The following is a 19,687-nucleotide window of genomic DNA, read 5'->3' as shown; positions in this document are numbered from 1 at the left end:
ATCACATTCGGCCAATCAGCAATCGCGTTGCGTTATTTGCGGTACAAATCTCGAACCATTACATGAAGGCGTGGTAAATGATAAGCTTATGGTTTTCACACGTATGATCGATTTAAGATCTGATAGCACAAGAACGAATCAAAACACCATTGCATAAGAGGCAGAACTACTGGCAATGGGTCTTGAAGCTTGACTTAGCCTTGATTATTTGTTTTGGTACGTCCCAGGGGAGCTATGTTATAACTTCCGAACCAACTTGTTGAAATATCCGACAGTGTCAAACACATGATATCCAGACCAGCGTGAGAGAGAACAAGAAAACAACAAGTCCAACAGACTTTTCCTTGGTTGCGCCAAACGATTCTCACGAGCAAAGCAATCCACAAAATTTAAAAGATGAAATCGGCTCTAAGTAAAGCTATCACTGTGAGATTGATCTAAAATGTTGCTTTGTTCTTGTTTTATTCCAGAAACGCGTTTAACAAAAGTTCAATAGAATTATAAACTGTCACATTCGGGTGTGAATTTTCCAGGCATTATTGATGGTAATTGCTTTAACCAACTTCCGGCGAGTTTAAAGTTTCCGGTCATTGTTGTCTTGCGGTGTGTTTACAATGACAGTAAACTGTTCGGTTACGCAGTTTGCCTTCACGTCTTTACGCAACCTAATTTTCTTCGAAATTCTTTAGATCTCCCTTAAAATACTTACACTGCAATAAAAAAAAAAACCTTCTACTCAATTACCGCTAGTTTCTAACGACGCGAAACAATCACAATTCTAGTGACGCTGTTTTCTCTCATAGCTACCTTGTCTTATCTGTCAACTTAGTAGTAGAAAACGACGCCATTACAATCACAGATCTAAAGATATAACAGTGATTTCCGCAGGCTCGAATTCTTTGCAAAAACAAGTAAACGATCTTGGCGTATTTTCCGAACCAGCGCAATTGTTTGGATTGCGTTTAAATCAAAACAAAGTCTATCTCAAAATGCGCTGAAGTTGTTTGTGTCTTTGCAGACTAACAGAGATTAAATCGGTTGCCCTGAAGTCGACCTTTGCCTCTTGAAAATGAGATCATCCCCGATAACGGGATAATCAACTTGATATCCCACAGCGGGGTCTGTTAATTTGTCTTGTCCGGACTTGCCGTGCATGCAGACAAATTTACGACATTTACGCGCAAGTGAAAAACACTAAGCTTTTGGCAAAACATGTTACCATGAAAATAAAACGGTTTTCCTTTAAATATTGTTTTATGTCGTTTGGGAAACAACCCAGTCACTTTATCTTGTCCGGACTTGCAGAACATGCAGACAATCACGATATTTTAATACGCGCAAGTATAATTTTCCGCGCTTGAAAAAAATAACATGATTATAACGAATGTATCATAGTGAAAAAATATTCCTTTTATTTCGGGAAGTTGAAACGCTTTCTCCACTACATTATAGTTCATGCCTTATTTAAGTTCATGCCTTATTTAGTCAAAGAATTCTTTGTTTTCCTAACACAAACAAGGAAAATGTTTGGAGTGATAAAAATAATGAAAACGGTAATGACCGCTGTGTTCGTAAGAACATCGTAAGAAGGCGCGAGTGGAAAAAACAGCCGCGCAAAATCTTGGGGATTCCACTCGCGCTTTTTTCGCTTTACTCTAGACGGGGTAAGGAAAAAGTGGGCTGTTTGTAGTGTATTTACACGAGGTTTATCAACGGGAATAATTCGCTCCATTTCAATGATTATTTCTCTTCGCACCTCATTCAGTATTTGCATTTTTATTGTCCATTAACGTAAAAGTACTAATCAAAAACTGTTCAGTTCCCGGGGTTCAGTCACAACTTCTGTCCTGCGAATGCCGGCTATACAGTATAACAAATAGCAAGAACACACGTACACAAAAAGAACAAGAACGATAATTTAATGAGGTAAGTGAAGTGAAGTGAGGTAAAGTCACCTTTATTCTTAAAACAAATTACAACACTTCTTCCGAGAAAAACCATTTTCCAATAATTTTCCCTTGCAAGAAATACAGAAGTGCAAAAAGTACCTCCCGGCCCAACGAATAATTGATTAGACGAATGAAATTAATTAATATGACATTGACAAATAGCCTGCCTGCAGGCACTACTGTGCATGTGTTTTACGTGAAAATCGGACGCAAAACTAGAAAGGATGCCAGAGAGCTCATAGACTGTCTACAGCCTCTCAAAAAAAAGCGAGAGAATCAGCGAGCGCGTTTTGCGCTGGTGTCCAGTTCTCAGGTTCTCCCCCCCCGGGGGGGGGCTCCCTAATCGGATAGGGGTGTGCCGCGGGTTCTTACCCTGACCCTATTTAAGGATAAGGAAGCAAAAATTGATACCCTTTTAAGGCCCAACCCGAAAAATGACACCCTATTTAAGGGGGAAGTGTTCCGTGACGACCCAAATAGCAGCTAACGCGCACGGCCAAACACAAATCTTTATAAAATCGCTTTACTATACTTGAACGGATTGTTCGGTTTTAAGATACCTTTTTTTCGTTTAGCTGGGCGTTTATTAAAGCTGATAGAATAAGGTAACCTATCTAAGGATCAGCGGGAACAAAATGCCAAAGGAGCAAAACCATACCCTATCCCGCGGCACATACCTATATAGTCCATATATGGAGTACCCTCCGCTCTCACCGTTCTTTCCCCGCGCTCATCGAACGAAAAATACGAAAAATAGAGGGCTGTGAACAGTCTAGAGAGCTCATCCTATTTCTTTCACACCTCTCGAGTTTGCTCAGGTTCGGGGAAATACTAAAAGGAAAGCATAATAAAAAGTATAGTGACATAATAATTGCTTCTATAGTTCTAACCTACGAAAACGCGAGGAAAACTTAGCCTAATATCGTACCAGCCTGCACAACAGGCGGTTTGCAGGCTATTATCGTACGTAACCTGCGTTCTGTCTCTTTTCCAGTTTGAGAAGATAGGAAAGCGATGAGGAAGGAGGGAAGAAATTAGAGCACGAAAGGGGAAAAGGAGGCCTGATCACCAGTTAGCTATAGCGCTAAAAGGGAAATAAGTCAATTTAGCAAAGATTTCAAAATAGCAACCACACAACAAAAATATTGCTTCTCTTATCCAATATTCGTGTAATTTACTTCATAGTTTGGATACAATCAAATAAAGGAAAATTGTTTAATATCTTACAGTAAATATAATGATTTGGCGCTAAATTCGAGTTTTTAGCTTTCCAAAAATTACCTTGCACAGCACATGAATTCCAGGCATAATAATTTAACCACCCTAAATAAATACATTAATTGTCTTTAACGTTTTTCAATGACTGTCCTGTCAAAGTTTTTGAGTATTCACACTTGAGTAAATTTTGAAAAAAGTTTTGTCACGACAGAAATTCTTATGAAATAATTGCAAGTACTGAAAACCTGGGAGAGGAGACCAACAAATTCAATTTGTTTAATGTATTCATTTTACACGCCACCCTTAGATCTGCACGACTAGAAAACATCATTGTCTATTTCTATTTGAAGTACAACATTCTGTGAGGACATCAGTTCAGTTTTCATAAGCAGGCAGATCGGCCTATAACTATAGAGGCTTAAAAGCAGGAGGGCCTACAACCGGCATCATACAGTATTTCCCCCCGGAACTTAAAGTCGAGAGTCAAAAACGCGCGGGAAAAAATGTGACGTGCGGCAAATTTTTTCCCGCACAGAGACAGCTCGAATTGTCGTCTCCACCAAAATTTTTGAACAGTCTTTTTCTTCCTCGTTTCTACTTAACCCTCTGGATTTTGCTTCTGCTTTGACGATTCCTAAGAAAACACAGAAATATTGCTTGCAGTCTTTAAAAAGTTGCGTTGGTTTTGCTCCCAGCTTTTCAATAGCTAAGCTAACTTTTCATTTGACCAAAGACCTTTCAATGGAGTCTTTGTAAAACGGCCTTCCATTTCCAGAACAGTATTTCGTATTTCCTTGTGAATTTCATTGATATCTTTCATAGCATCTACAACCTGAAAACAATCACGAAAACAATGGGCTCCTGAGAAAATACGTTCAAGAACAACTAACAAGGCCCTAGCTTTTGGTGGGGTGGTGCGGTCCGATGCTAAATCGTGTCCCGTTTTTTTTATACTCTGTAACTTTATTGCAATATTTTTTTCCGCTTAGCCCAGCCACTTAGCTCGATTAGCCTTAGCTATTTCTAAGTGGCTGTGCTTTTTTTTTATTGTTAATTTTTCTCTTGCATGTATTTACTTATTGTAAAACTCTTCTGGGCACGAAATAAAAGATTGTTGTTGTTGTTGTTGTTGTTGTTGTTGTTGATGCTAGCTCAAAACCCAAACACTTCTTCAGACTAATATGTGATTGTCCATAGGGACAGATCATAAAGTACGGGGGAGGTTGGAGACTTTGAAAAATTATTTTTTAAAGACAGGTTTTCAGTGGCCCACCCCCGAGTTCTTGGAAAAAATTGGGGTGGCCCACCCCTGGAGTTGCACAGAAAAACTTAGCGGCCCACACCCTCCCCGATACCCAACACTTATCCTGCATCATTTTTCAGTAAAAACACAACACATGCCATACCAGCACTTGAATTCACCACCCAATCCAGATTCAAACATGCTTATCAACATGCATGTCTCTCTCTCATCTCCCAGTCCACCACATATCTCTATTCTTGGTTTTCACATGACGTCATCAAAATCATAAAATCCATCTAATAGCCAGTGAAGGATAAAAATCCTTTACTGGCTATTAGATGTCCTTAATATATATAATCTTGTTTTTTAGCTCGATAGCATTCGCCGTCTTAAAGATTAAAGGGGCTATGTCACACAATTTTAGGCAACTTCGGCACTGACCAACTGGTCATAGAATTAACTGAAATATCACAATAACGGCTTAAAACTGTAGAATAACTCAAAAGAAACACAGAAAGGCCTAAAAGTGGCATGGATGGGCAAAATTTGAGAAGATTAAAACGGATTGCGTTTGGGTAAACTTGAAAAATGTCGGCCTGCCTTTTTTCAAGTTCATCTCAGTTTGTATGAGTGTCATTTACAATGCTCAAAAATCATCCTTGTTTGTTATGTGGCCGTGATTTTGCCAATAAAAGACTTTTGCTCTGCCAATTTGAAGTTTAGAGCTCTTAATTAACGAAAATAAATATAATTACTTTAAATACCTTGACATAGCCCCTTTAAGTATTTTGAATTTCGGAGTTTCACGCCACACAACATCAAAGATGGCCGCCAGAATGCTGTCACATACACTTATAAAATGCCTCATCCTGTGATTTTTAACAATCTGAACAAATAAGTTTTTGTGAGAAGTGTTTATGAGAATGTTTACTTGTTCATGAGGGTGATCTGACTGCTCTTTTAGCAGAAGTGAATTTCAGATGTTTTCATTGATTTCCAGCCGCAATGATGGTGCCCAAGCAGTTGGACTCCAACAGAAAGGCATAAGAGAGGGCAAAATAAAATCTTTTCTCTCTCACATTATATTATCTTAATGACTGGTCCAAGGGAAACAGTTAACTTTGTTTCCTGAGAATTTCTGCCTCTGGAAACATTGATATTCAAGGGAGCAGAAGCATTTATTAAGTGATTTGTTATAAAGCACAACAAAGACTTAGAAAAATGGCGGTCATTGGTCAACATTCATGGGCTACAGTGTACTATTACCTTCTTATGTCATAGATTTTGCAATGTTCCCTGCTAAGAGACTTTTGGCAGGAAACAGCTTTATTGTTAGATGTCAAGTGATGTTGAAGCAATAATAATACGAGCATGCGCTGTTGGCAACCCTCCAAGTTTATTTTTTTCCTTAGTGGCCATTTGGCCACTGACTGCTCAGGTTTGGTCGCCAGTGAAAAATTTTAGTAGCTAAATTAAGCTCACGCTTTCAATCCTTCTTCTCACTTTTAGTCGCCAGGCTGGCGACTTTTGTTCCAATTTAGTCGCCAGCTCCAAAATTTTAGTCGCCATGGCGACTAAAATGGTCTTAACTTGGAGGGTTGGTTGGGGAAAAATTCCAGCTATAAAACAATTTCAGTTAAACTTAACGATTTGTATAACACCACAAAGATATTTACTTCAAGGTCCACAAAAAGCTCTCAGTCTTCTTAAGAAATGTCTGGCTCTCTGCACACATTACAGGCCTAGATCTATGATTATTATATTTACTAGACAAATGTTTACCTTCCAGTCATTATTCTTGAGTTGTTTATATATCTCTGCTACTCGTTCCTGGAATTCAACCTTCTCATACCGTTCCTCACCATAAGAACCCCTTGTCTGTGCATCTTCAGTTGAGATGTCTAAGTAGAAAACCACATCTGGATTTGGCAGACCTCGATCAGGGTTCTTACACCATGTCACATCAAAACCCTAAGAGAAGTTGATGCGGAGAGGTAAGTTTCTAAACGAACTACTGTATACGCCAACCAACTAATAAGCATTTCCTCTTTATAGTGGACACTTGGACAATCTGCTTAATAACATTATCCTAGAAATATACATTTTTTACCAGTTAAAATGAAATAAGAGTTCTTTATCCTTCAGAAGGTCTGTTGAATGGCAAATGCGAGACTGATATCTTTTCTGCGAGCCTGGGACCTTTTTAGCCTTGCAAAAGAAATCAAGATTCCAAGAAGGTGGCAAAGAAAAACCCGAGATGAGGAGACCACTGAAGTTTGGCTAAAACTTTGCGAGACACACATTTTTGAAAGACCATTCACCACCCCTTTCAGACAAATGCTCGAGGAATTTTGGAAAACCATTTGAATCAAACATTTTGCAGCAAAAAAAACAACAACAACCTTCAGTCTAACTAGAAATATGGTAACTGCTTCTCCCATCAATAAAACAGTTTGTAAGCTTTTTCGTGTTCAACACGTCAGCATAGCTCTGTAGCGCCTTTTTCAGATGCAGTATTTGGGTTTTACAAAAGAGCACTAATTAATTTATTAATTAATTAATTTATCAATTACTGAAATAACTAATGAATTAATATCTGTTCAGGAGTTTAAGATCTTAGCCAAAAATAAATTAACAGGAAAACAACATGTGCAGCACCACAATGAAGTGAAAACAATTTCCAAGAAATAAATATTTACTAACCTTCGCTGCAGTAAAAGCAACTCCAGAAAATGCATAACGATCCACTATCACAAGGGTTCCATTGTCTAAAAGCTGCTTAATTTTTGGCCTAACAAAAAGGGAGAATAAACATCTAGTAAATCTGCTCCAGGCATATACAGGTTGCTAGTCCCTAGGGGGAAGGGGGGGCTCCACTGTGAAAGGGATGGCCCCTGGGGTGTAAACTATGATTTTTGGGAGGCGCGGTGGCCTAATGGTTAGCACGCTTGACTCTGAGTCGAGCGGTCTGGGTTCGAGGTCTGGCCAGGTGCTGCGTTGTGTTCTTGGGCAATACAGTTTACTCTCGCAGTGCCTCTCTCCACCCAGGTGTTTAAATGGGTACCAGCAAATTTACTGCTGAGGGTTATCCCGCGATGGACTGGCATCCCATCAAGGGGGGAGTAGCAATACTCCTAGTCACTTAATGCTACAGAAACTGGGATAACCTACAGCTGAATGTTTACACTTGGGTCAGACACAGACTTTACCTTTAGGGTATTCAGCACAGGACACCAATAGTTTTAGCCATCAAGGTCTCATTCAAGGATGTACGTGAAGAAATAAAAAATGCTGTTATACTGTTTTGGTGGTCTAGACTGATCAGCATTAAAAACTGTCTTTTAGGGGTCTAAAAAGCTTGAGCTACAACCAGACTGGTGTCCTTTAGGGGTTTAAATAAAATTTCTTGATGAACATCTCCATCCCTCTCATATCAGACTCCATCCTGGATGCTAGTCCATTACAAGTTACCCCTTGGATGGAGAGAGGCAATATGAGAGTTAAGTGTCTTGCCCAAGAACACAACACAATGATCCTAACAGACCTTGAACCTAGACTGCTCAATCTGTAGTGCAAGATCAGGGCTACAAATAACACTTGGTCATCGGACATTGGCCGACCAAAATTTGCTCATGTCCAACAAAATCCTAAGTGTGGTCGGAAATGATGTCCAGACAATTTTTTGATCGTAAATCATTTTATGGCAACAATGAACAAAATTAAACCTTTAGTTTTTAGTGATGTCTGACCAAAATTTTTTTTTGTTGGACTCATGATGGTGTCTTAGTAGGACATATGTCCTTTCAAGTGAAAAAAATTATTTACAGCCCTAAAACATACTTACTGTTTGGTCACCATATATCTTCCAGAAGGCAACCATTAAGAAGAATGTCAACATTAAAATATTACCTAAGCTTTGACAAGGAAATTTGACTTACACAGCCTCCCATCTGTTTGCGGAAAACAGTAAATGAATAGCGTGATCTTCTAACTCAGTTGTTCCCTGCAGATATGAATTGATGGAGTGTCCGATGGCTGTTGTTCTATCTGAAAACAGAACCAGAACCAGGGGGACATTAGCAAGAATATCACTTTGACTAATCCAACCAAAAAGCACTACTGGAGAGTCGTGGCTGACTACTGGCAAAAATACAATCTTATTAGTTATTCAGCAGGTTTTTGGCCAAGATTTGAAAACTGGGTATCTGACGTTCTATGGGGCTAAGGTGTCACCCTTCTAGCCCAGGGGGCTCTAGGGGTAAAGGTTAAGCATGTAGGACCATGCAGGGTATGCATAGTCTATTTCTAGTTGTGATTTGGACAGATCCATATTTGCTAAAAAAAAAAGTTATTAATTTTCCAGGTCATGTCTGCTGACTCCATTCACAGCCCCAAAAGAAATTACTGTCAGTGATGATTATAGGATGGATATGTAGTTAGCAGGAAATGAACCCTTCCCCCCCCCCCCTACCCCCTCCAACCCCATCATTTCCAGTGATCAAAATTAATTTGGCAACATCTGCACAAACGACCATCTTCCAGACCTGAAAACCTTTTTGTAAACATCTGTGTGTCTCCAGACCCCACAAGTAGAACATATTAAAAAGTTTTAAAACAGAATAGTTACCTGGAAAGCGTAAATGAGCAACATCTCGTCCAATCGATTTCAAATATTCTACAAGCATTTGACACTGTGTTGATTTCCCGCTTCGATCGCATCCTTCGAACACCACCAAAATACCTCGACCTCTCCGAGTTATGCAGTTCATTGTCATTTTCAGAAATTGAAAAGTAAACTACGAGCTCCAAGGAACAGATCGAACTGTCGAGGGTTTCTGCAAAGCGAGGGCAAAAGATGGCGAAGGATTAAATTTTGGCGGGGAAACAATCATGGCCGCCGATCCGTGACAGTTCCAGTCTTCCCTCAGCCCTTGGGGTAAACCGCTGACGTTCGAGGTGTCACGCATGCTTCGCGCGCGTGTAAAACACGCGTGACTCACACTTGTTCGAACAATGTTCATTTCCCGTCCAAATAACTGTTTTAAAAGAAATAACACTTCGGAACCAAGAAAACGTGTACTACTAGTCGTAAGTACAGGTCTATGTCGGGTACAGGAATTGAAAAAATAGAATAAAAAATATTTTGATATTAACCTGAACAGGGTCGCTGTATAAAGGAAAAGGTTTATTCACTTGGAGATACAGTATTGAGACCAAAGAAAAGACTTATTTAAAGAGCCTATTTAACTGTGACGCGCATCAAAATGAAGATTGATATTGAATATTCGCCCATTTTCATGCAAATTTTAAAAACAATTTTAAATTCCTGTAATCAGTAAACATTGCTCTTCTCCAAACAACCGAAAATTATTGCCATAACCGCTTTAAATACAATACTAAAAAAAATATTTCCAAATGCCATTTCACTTGTGATAAATAGGAGATTTCAAGATCATAAATAATTAAGTTACCAAAACAAAATACGTACATGCAAATTTTCAGGACACGGCTTTTTGAAATATATATTTCTCAGTTGTGAAAATAATATCACAATTACATTTCATGATACAACTGTACATAATGTTGACAAGCTTGCATTGAAATGACATTGCACTTGTTCCAGATGTTCCACAGCGTATACAAAGCAAGAGATTATTTTTTATAACCAGCTTATGAAATATTGATGACTTATAAAACGTCTTGATCTTCAAATAGCTCCCATTAAAAGCGCAATTGCTTTAAAGAAGCCTGCCTCGGTTAGTCATTTTTTACAAGAAATGTCATTTTACAATGTTATTTACTGAGGTGAGGAGAGATTTAGAGTCAACGCAACTGACAGAATATGGTTTTCTTGACCAGTGAGTCAGTACACGACTTGAATATCTTTCTATGAATGATGAATGCCACTTGATCCAAGAAATATCTTGCTAGCAGTTTAGTCACTAGACTTATCCTTGAAGTTTTTAACAATGCCATAGCAATGCTGTCAGTTGTATTGATGATTCATTCCTACTGCTAAAGTCTTGCTTCAATTTTCGTTCATTTCAATCAGTGCTTGTTGTTCGCCGTGCTGTAAACGTAAACGACCAATAATGCAAACAACCCAACCAAAACAGGCAACGCGATGGTTAAAACCCTTTGATGTCCCTCGGCGTTTCCTTGCTTCCTTTCTCTTTTCATTTTCCTTGATTCTTTAGACGCTTTTCCTGGTAGTTGCCTCATGTTTGGGTGAAAAAGGAACTCGGAGAAATGGTTAAAATCGCCAGCAGTCAACGTTCGTCAACAGTTGATTTATGTCACGCTTTAGTGACTCGCGATCGTTTCATATAACGACACGTCATTGGTTTACAAACGGTCAATATTGTTTTCAGAGTCGTCGTTGTTTTCGAACAGCGGTAGTAAACAAAATCTCAAATCAAATTTTCATTATATGGGGACACACACACACAATTCATAAGTGGGCTCTCGATTCTGTCAAACGTTTTGATGTTTGAGGCCCTGATAGGGGTTTTACGGATAGGGTTAAGGATAAAGTATAACAACTCAATTTTTAAAAGGGATAACGAAAATCAATAATAATAGGGATAACAGTAATAACTGCATTCAAAACTGTTGGGATAAGGGATAACGTATTAACCCCACCCAACGCCCCCCCCCCCCCCTTCCCCTAACAGGGCCTCGTGTTTCCATATATTAAGACTTCGGTTTAGCCTCAGAGAAATCTCTTACGTGTAATTTTGTAACTGAAAAAAGCATGATTTGATCTTGTTTATTTGCCTGGATACAGAGATAAATTAAAAAACTGTCTCTTCACAGATGGCAAAGTCCTATCCAGTCCCGGGTATCCTGCGACAGCCACCCCTCTGCTCGCTCACGGCTCGGCAAAGGGCATTCTGTCCTCCTCTCTCTTCTAGATTTCCTTAAGGAGCGCCTCTGTGTGGGAAGGAAGCTTTATATCAAGAATCGGAAGATTAATCTCTTCTAGACGGCTTAAAAACTTTCGTTGCCTTTTCTGGGTTTGTAGGGCTCCGTTGATAGTAGGTTAAAACTGTAGTGTTTATGACTTTTTAATAGCAGGAACTGAGTGTCCACTTACAAGCAGACCACCTTCGTTGGTACGCGGTGTCAGCTACAGTTAGCCGAGTCGCCCTTAGAAAGTCACCCAAGTTATCGACCTGGGCCGGGTTTTTCAAAGGGTGGATAACGGTGGGTGGATAGGTGAAAGGGTGAATAGGCAGGGGCGTATCTAGCCTATAGGCCCGTAGGCCCGGGCCTACAAATTTTTTAGCCCACTTGTATTTTTAAAATGTGATATCAAGCGAGTAATTGTTGCTGAAGCACTTTCAAGATGAAATAGAAAGCGATATGCATTATAAATATCGCAACTACCCTTTCTCGATTTATCAAGTCTCTAGCAAGTAGAAATTCTTGGCTGCGTGACACTTGTACTTTAAACATAAAAAGATAAAAAAAAATACAGTTCTCGTGTTCGAGTATGAGGTGCAATTTAACAAAATAGCGTTCCAAACGTTTCGGGCTTTTTTTAATAGCACGACGTCTTAGTTCACACCACCGACAGTAGCCGGTCTGGTGTTAACGTTGAAACTTTTCCATCACGCACGCTCGCTGCCGCACCTGTGATCAAATTCTCTTGTCCTCGCCCTGCAGGATCCCAAATGTTTTATCGTTATCAAGACTGCTTTCACCTGCGAAAAGCCGGCTTAGTGTATGCAATCTCTTGCCACCGTTGTTCTGCGATCTACATCGACGAAACTGGCCGCACGCTACAGCAACGTTTCGTTGAGCGTAGCATCGAGAAAAACCTGCCAGGCTTTCCTGTCGCAAAGCATTTCATACAAATGGCCACACTATTCAAGATGTACAAGTCCGTAGCATCATGTTGCATGCTGCGATGGGAACAAACAACGAAAACGTCAGGAAAAGCGACTCATCTTCAATTTGTGAACAAGCCAGCCGCGCTGACTGAATGTAGTCGTCGCGCGCTCATCGCGCGCGCAGCTTGCATTGGAACTTTAAATCTTTTTTCGTGGCATTAGCAAATTTCTCAACGAAACAGCAACTTGGCTTCCACTGAAAAAGTGCTAAGCTCGAAACGTCTGGAAGGATATATTGTTGAATTGGCACTTTATACCCGAACTCGAGAACTTTATTTTACAAAGTGATAGATATGTGTCGTTAAAGACAAGTGCGTTTATATATTTAACAATGAGTGAAAATGACGGACCACTCTCGGCAATGAAATGCCAAAATTTAGGTGCTGCCGGATTGCACTTTTGAGGGCCTTTATCTGGAGCATAACCCCGAACTCCCCCCTCCCCCCCCCCCTCTCCCTCTAGAAGCGGCCAGGCCTACAACTCTTCAGAAAGCTGGCTACGCCCCTGATAGGTATTGACAAAACAAACTACGCTAGCGATCCTCTGCCGGGATAGTAATTTATACAGTCGATAGCGTTGTCCAACCTTTAACAACTGGGGCCTAATGACTAGTCCAGTCCCTCAGTCATGAAGCGGAAAAAATAGTAGCGAGGGACTGGACTGAGGTCGAGGAGCTGCCGTTCCAAGCGTTAGTTGGAATAAAAGAGCAAATCGACAAATTAATTTACCGTGAAAAATCGGTCTAATTTTCAATATGTCCAAGCTTCAAACCTAGTTAATTTATCTTATTAACCCCCTGATGATAATAAAGAGTACCAATTTCTTACGCCATGACCTCTTTTTAAAGAACATTTTATAGAACAAAGACTAAATGAACTACAAAAATAATCTTTAAAATGATCATATATTATTTGTCATCAAGCAATCAGAATTTCATTTAAAAAATAAATCACTCATTAAATACAATGTATTTGACACCTCCCACACCACAGCCTTAATCAAATTGTTTGACAAATTAAACGCTATCCGGCCAAACTTACGCCAAACTTTCGAATCAGGTCCCCTTAAAGACATTGCTTGTGTCAAACATAATTTACTGAACCACCAGACTTGAGTCACGAAAAATAAATTACCTGTTGTTTTATCTTTACCCCACCCTCAAACTTGATTCATAATTTATTACCATCGTCAGATCACATCATTGACTGCTCTGGTCTCGGCAAGGGATCAATTTGTTTGCCAACAGCCGCTTCCAAGAAAATGTTCCTTCGTGTTGAAAGGAAATATGGTTGGTGTGTGGTGCTTCAAGGACGATGACAATGAATCAATGGATCTTTTATTCGCTTATTTTCCTCCTGTGGATTCGCACTTGTTTGTGCTCCAGCCAGCCGCAAAATATTACACTGACAAAACTCAAGAACTACACTGCCCTAGCACTGGATTTTCTGAGAGATTATGAAGTTCAAGCAACACGTATGTACTCAGGAGAGAGTGAAGCCTCTTGGAGATACGAGACGGATTTAACCGAAAACAACAGGGAACTATCCGTCTTTAACTCGACGTTCGCCAAGGCATTTAGCGTAAAGGCCAGTAAAAACGCCTCTCTTATAAAAGATGTCGATCTCTCAAATGACATGGCACGTCAGATTAGGATAATTCGCCGAAACGCCCTTCCCAAATCTGCCAAGGACATGAAGCTAATAGATGATCTTATCTCTAATATGACAAATATATATAGTAGCGGTAAACTTTGCAAGAAAAATAACTATACTAATCAAACCCGCTGTATGGAACTCGACCCAGACCTCTACTCGCTGATGGGAAAATCACGTGACTATGATGAACTTTTATGGGGATGGAAAAGCTGGCGAGACACTGTTGGTCCTCCTATGAGACCGCTGTACGAAAAGCTTGTGGGCTTACTTAACTCTGGGGCGCGTGATCACGCATGGGGGGACTACGGGAATTTTCAGCGTAGCGAATATGAAATGGGAAACGACTTCCAATCAGCTATCAAAAAATTATGGAATGATCTGAAACCGCTGTACCAAGAACTTCATGCTTATGTGAGGTACAAATTACGTGAGAAGTACCCTCAGGTGCCCTCAAATGGAACCATCCAGGCGCATCTTTTGGGAAATATGTGGGCCCAGGATTGGAGTTTAATCTATGATATTGTGAAACCTTTTCCCAAGGTCCCGTCTCTTGACGTCACACCAAACTTGATCAAGCAGCAGTACAACCCTAAAAAGATGTTTAAGCTTGCGCAGTCGTTCTTTGTCTCTCTTGGTCTCGATCCCATGCCTCAAACGTTTTGGAATAAATCTGTCATCGTGAAACCAAAAGACAGAAAAATGGTTTGTCATCCGTCAGCTTGGGATTTTTGCAAGGGTGACGTTAGGTAAGATAATCAATTAACAGGAAAATCGCTACTACTAATTGCTTACCGTAATAGATAATATTAAAAGATAAATAACTTTACAGGGTAACACATTACTGGTTCCCAGTATTTAAGCAGTAAAAACAAACAAATAGTGTAAATAAAGAGAAATTGTTAAAAATTCCAACCGGTAGGAGGCTGACCAGTTGGCTAAATAAAAGCTTGGATGATATAAATTCGGGGACAGAAGGGCACAAATCCATCAAGATAAAGGCAAACAGACAGACAGACAGACAGACAGACAGACAGACAAACAGAGGGATGGTCAAACAGACAAGCGGTCAGTCGGACGGACGGATTCTGACTGGCTTACTAACTGACTGACTGATTAATTGATCGATCAATCGATTGAGCGAGCGAGCGAGTGACGTCTGAGTTATCATTTCAATTCCATTTTTTTACGATGACTTTACTACTTCTTGATTCGGTGAGCAAGTAAATTACAAGATAGGAACGAAAAGAGTAATGAATGAACAAAATAAATGAAAGTAATGATTAAAAAATGTCACGCTAATAGTATTGTGGCATATTTCTGGCTTAGGATAAAGATGTGCACTGGAATGACCCAGGAAAACTTGATCACTATCCACCACGAGATGGGACATTGCGAGTACTACCTCGCATACAAGGACCTCCCTTATGCTTACAGAAGTGGAGCTAATCCGGGCTTTCACGAGGCCATAGGGGACACTATTGCTCTGTCTGTGGAGAACCCTAAGCACCTGAAATCAGTGGGTCTATTATATACAGTTGGAAACAACACTGGTAAGTTATTCTCCTAACCGTGCGACTTTTATGATAGGAGCGTTGTATCGACTATCTATCGACCTTTAATAGTTGACTCGAGGCTTCGCCCCTCGTCAGCCGATAGAAACCTCGAACTTGCCGTTATTGTTAATAAGCTGAAACCTACTGCTATAAGCCGAGAGATATTGCGGAGCCAGCAGTCAGTTTTTAGCGAGCTACTTATGATTTTGTTTCACCAACTGCAACCTTCTCTTACATAGATGCCAACAGGAATCATGAGCACTCATGCTCAGAAGAGAAGAATCCCTTTTTCGAAAATAACCGTAAATAAACCATCCAAAGTTGCCCCCTCGCTACCCTTTAGTTTGATCATAAGTATGCAGTGTCGATCTACATTTTACGTGTTCATTTCGTCCTTCCAGAGGCGGACATTAACTTTTTAATGATGCAAGCTTTACGTCGTGTTGCACCCCTCCCTTGGACGTTACTTGTCGATCAGTGGAGATGGAAAGTGTTCTCTGGAAGAATCACACCTTCTAATTACAACTCAGAGTGGTGGCGACTGCGCATGCACTACCAAGGTGTGTCGGCACCAGTCCCTCGGACAGAGCTGGACTTTGACCCTGGGGCTAAGTTTCACGTTGGCGCCAATTATCCTTACATAGGGTAAGTATGTCATAGTCGCCGACATGTTTTCCGTCGCAGTTTATTTAGTAACCGTGACAGTCCTGTTTTTAAAGCAACGAGACGGTAAAATCTGTTTGAGAAAAATACATCTTATTGTAACTCATCGCCTTCCATTTTCGACATATATATATCTAGGCAAAGGCAGACTTCCTCAGCTGCTATTTTTGAAGCCTAGTCCCTCGCGTTTTCTTTGTAGTGAGTAGAAAACACAAGAAAAGTCCTGGAAACGAGCAAGTCGACTTGTGACGTCATAATATGGGGAATCACGTGTTAGTGGAAGAAAACGCTTGGGTACTAGGCCGTCATCGTGAGCAATAATGTGTACTCATTGCAGACCTATCAAAAGCTCTTAAATTTGGGTTGTGATTTGCTATTTTTGTTGCCATTTTTCAATGCTTTTTCGTTTGTTCTGCAGCTATTTCGTCTCACTCGTCCTCCAATTCCAGTTTCATCGCTCACTTTGTAAACTTTCCAAACACCAAGGCAAGCTGCATGAATGTTCCATCTACAAGTCAAAAGAAGCCGGTAAAAAATTCAGGTACAAACGTTCACTGTTTAGTTCGTTCCTTGGGGAATCCTTGGCCCATCATTAAAACTGTTTAAAATGTATTAAGGATCCTTGTTTCCTTGTGTGCCGCATAGGAAGTGTGTCTGTTGATTGAATATTCGCTATGTATATTAGGGACCTGTCATTATTTAGAGGGAGGGGGCTGATGCGAATAGGGGGAGGGTCAAAGATTTTTATGCAGGGAAAAAGGGGGGAGGCCACATAAAGTTATGCACGCTTTATAGGGAGCTTTGGGAGTGAGTGGGTAGGAAAGGGAGGGTCATAAAAGGAGAGGGTCAGGAAATGCGCCTCCCCGCACCAGCCCTACCCCCTCAAACCTGTCCCTTACTTCTGTTTAAAATAAATAATGTCTTTATTTCGCTCATTAAAATACATAACAAACGTTACAGTAGTTTTTGCTTTCCATAAAAATCACTCACTTTCCTTATTATCTTTATTCAATAAGGGAAATGTTGGCCGCTGGCCGAAGCCGTCCTTGGCCCCAGACCCTTTACCATTTGACAGGGGAGCGCGAAATGACAGCGAGCGCCATATTGGAATACTTTGCACCTTTACAAGAGTGGCTTGTCAATTATCGCCTAAAAAAGGGTTACGTTACAGGCTGGAGAAGGAAAAAAGTGTTATCCACAAATCCAGTCGTGAATGGTGCTAGAAAAACACTGCCTTCTTCAACGCAAAGTTCACCAAATGAAAAGACTCAACCGCTTTCCAATAAACCGCAAGTTGACTTGAAAGGGAAGAGCTCAACAACACCTGGTGACAAGAAAGGAACCACTGAAGTCACCTTCCCTGAAGTAAAGAAGAACGACGACGCTATTAATTTGGGCAAACCGGATTTAAAGGCTGCTTTGGCGGCTATGGGACCAGCATTGAAAGCTTCTGAGGAAAATTCGGCCAAAGGCAGAGATAATTCGCTTCTTGACGCTAAGTCCGCCATCTTGGGAGCTAAACCAATGTTTGTTCCAAATAAAATCAAAGATCAGTTGGTTTTAGGTTAGAGATCGTATTTTTTTTTTAATTTTTCCTAGTTTTGAAACGTTATTCCGTGTGCGATATCAAGTGACTTTTATATTAGTTCAATCTTGTCAAGAAGTGTGTGGGCTCTTGAAAGGCATTTTGAAATCTCTACATGTCGCTTGAACACGCATGATAAGACTACAAAGCAACCTTTACTTTGCGTTACGTATAGCCGAGTAAGAGGGAAACTGGGGAAGAGTATGGCTCACACAAAACTAAGCCTGAGGCTCCTCACAGGGTTTTCGGTGGGGGTCCGCTGGCAGTGGTGTGGTGCGGTGGATTTCTCTCTTTTGCGCCTGCCTCGCCTTCCCTCGTTCCCCGCGCCCTTGGCCTCTGTGGAGGAGAAAGGTTTTACCTCAGTTTCCCATAAGGGTAGGCCACGACTAACAAGTATGGAATAAGAGTTGGCACTAAGATGAGCACGCAAAAAGTAGACTGCAGTCAAAATTTTGAGAGAAAATTGAAGGGAAAAGAACTGTTTTGCAGTCTTCGCGTGCGCAAAATAAATGACGATCCAAGAACGTGGGAATGAGATTGTCAGCAAAACTGCATCGCGCGAGCCCCGCGCGACATACACGCAAGTTCACTTCGTCCCAACTAGCACTTAGAATAAACGTCCATTGACAATATACCCGAGTTTATTACGTAAAATATATAAAATAAATTTTTAAAAATAATACTAATCATTATTATAGTGTTCTTAATAAAGTGCATACATTGTGCTGTTGTGTTCCTTTGGAAGTTATTCTCGTCCTAGGCTCGTCCTTATAGCTTATCAACGGAAACCACACCAAGGCCACTTGCCTCCAGCTTTCCATTCCTGGCTTAGCATTGCTTATGTTTTTATGTGCGTTTATTAATAATTGTGGTGTTCGCTTTTTATAGTCCTAATCGACATATTTTTCTTCTATGAATGAATAATGAATAAACATTACGTATTTTCTCTTTAAACCATAGCTTATTTATAATTATCTTACTTGAAGTAGGGCTATTTCAAGCTGGCCAAGAATAGAACAGCTAATAACTCTGAAGTTCTCAAAGAATCAACGAATCAATAAATCGATTTCATCGAGCTGTCGCCAGATTAATAAAAAAAGCGTATCAAACTCAATAAAAACTTTTTTCTAAAATATTTCCATTTAAAATAACTTAAATCTTTTAAACAAATGCAAGTTTAAACAGAAAGAAAGAAAAATAAGGATTCCTTTTTCTGTAGCCAATTGTGACAATTTGACTTTCTTTCAAAATATTTATTTGCTACCTAACGAGAAACAATTGCATAGAAGTTAAAAAGGAGACTAAATGATTACACAGTAAATTATATGATCTAAGTATTAAGAGCCACTTTTTAAGTGGAGGAAAACAACTTGGACTTTAGCAAAAACAAGCAACGCCCAACAAGCTTTTTTTTTCGTGTGAACAGCAAAAAATCCACATGTTTCGTCTGTTTCTACATGAAAAGGATTAGTTTCTCTGACGTTTGCCGTATATCATGGCGCTTAAAAAACTCTCTATCATCCCAGCTATTCTATATAGAAACGGGGCTTTTCTCCCCCCCGCCCCCCCCAATTTCCCCCCGTAACGGGGGGGGGGAGGGCAAAAAAAAAAAATTTTTCCCCAAAAAAAAAAAAAGACCCCCCCCCGGGCGCCCACCCGGAACCGCCCCCGGAGCCCGCCCGCAAAACAATAGGCCACCGCGCCTCCCCCAGCTATTCTATATGGAGACTAAAATGTTTCAATGTCTTTTAAAGACGATAAGTTAATCCGACAGTATATTCAGAAAATGAAGATTTCCCGTCGCTCTGTCGCTTTAAAAGGTACTCACTTGGGGAGAACAAGTGCCTTTTGTCGTTAAACCCTCGTGAATTACCCAACGACTATTCGATATATCCGACCAATCAGACCTGTCGGAGGTACATAAGG

The 19,687-nt window shown here is 40.3% G+C and overlaps 2 protein-coding genes and 1 long non-coding RNA gene across 3 annotated transcripts; 1 reads left to right on the top strand and 2 right to left on the bottom strand.

Moving 5' to 3' along the window:
• Positions 1–3,799: 3,799 nt before the first annotated feature.
• LOC144662683 (thymidylate kinase-like) lies at positions 3,800–9,339 on the bottom strand. Its single transcript, XM_078523543.1, has 5 exons — positions 9,038–9,339; positions 8,349–8,457; positions 7,114–7,201; positions 6,193–6,381; positions 3,800–3,999 (listed from the first exon to the last, which is right to left on the bottom strand). Exons 1-5 carry the CDS (start codon positions 9,183–9,185, stop codon positions 3,874–3,876), a joined length of 660 nt encoding a protein of 219 aa, XP_078379669.1. The 5' UTR covers positions 9,186–9,339; the 3' UTR covers positions 3,800–3,873.
• A 3,878-nt stretch (positions 9,340–13,217) lies between these two features.
• LOC144663642 (angiotensin-converting enzyme-like) lies at positions 13,218–17,997 on the top strand. Its single transcript, XM_078524650.1, has 5 exons — positions 13,218–14,706; positions 15,287–15,510; positions 15,915–16,158; positions 16,595–16,717; positions 17,193–17,997. The coding sequence occupies exons 1-5, from the start codon at positions 13,619–13,621 to the stop codon at positions 17,743–17,745; spliced, it is 2,232 nt and encodes a 743-aa protein (XP_078380776.1). The 5' UTR covers positions 13,218–13,618; the 3' UTR covers positions 17,746–17,997.
• A 387-nt stretch (positions 17,998–18,384) lies between these two features.
• LOC144662208 (uncharacterized) lies at positions 18,385–19,516 on the bottom strand. Its single transcript, XR_013572417.1, has 2 exons — positions 19,460–19,516; positions 18,385–19,273 (listed from the first exon to the last, which is right to left on the bottom strand). It is a non-coding gene; the product is annotated as an uncharacterized LOC144662208 (long non-coding RNA).
• Between the last annotated feature and the right edge of the window lie 171 nt (positions 19,517–19,687).

The sequence above is a fragment of the Oculina patagonica genome, chromosome 8 (genome assembly GCF_052425735.1).
Source record: "Oculina patagonica isolate OP01 chromosome 8, crgOcupat, whole genome shotgun sequence".
Classification (NCBI taxonomy): Eukaryota; Metazoa; Cnidaria; class Anthozoa; order Scleractinia; family Oculinidae; genus Oculina; species Oculina patagonica.
The sequence above is the reverse complement of the archived record's forward strand: the minus strand, read 5'-3'. Positions and strand labels throughout refer to the sequence as shown.

Coding starts and splice junctions, on each gene's coding strand:
- LOC144662683 (XM_078523543.1), bottom strand. CDS start 9,185: ATGACAATGAACTGCATAACTCGGAGAGGTCGAGGTATTTTGGTGGTG. Junction 8,458..9,037: donor TGCTCATTTACGCTTTCCAG/GTAACTATTCTG, acceptor TTCTGTTTTCAG/ATAGAACAACAGCCATCGGA. Junction 6,382..7,113: donor TTGCTTTTACTGCAGCGAAG/GTTAGTAAATAT, acceptor AACTTCTCTTAG/GGTTTTGATGTGACATGGTG.
- LOC144663642 (XM_078524650.1), top strand. CDS start 13,619: ATGACAATGAATCAATGGATCTTTTATTCGCTTATTTTCCTCCTGTGG. Junction 16,159..16,594: donor GCCAATTATCCTTACATAGG/GTAAGTATGTCA, acceptor TTTGTTCTGCAG/CTATTTCGTCTCACTCGTCC. Junction 16,718..17,192: donor GAAGCCGGTAAAAAATTCAG/GTACAAACGTTC, acceptor TTATTCAATAAG/GGAAATGTTGGCCGCTGGCC.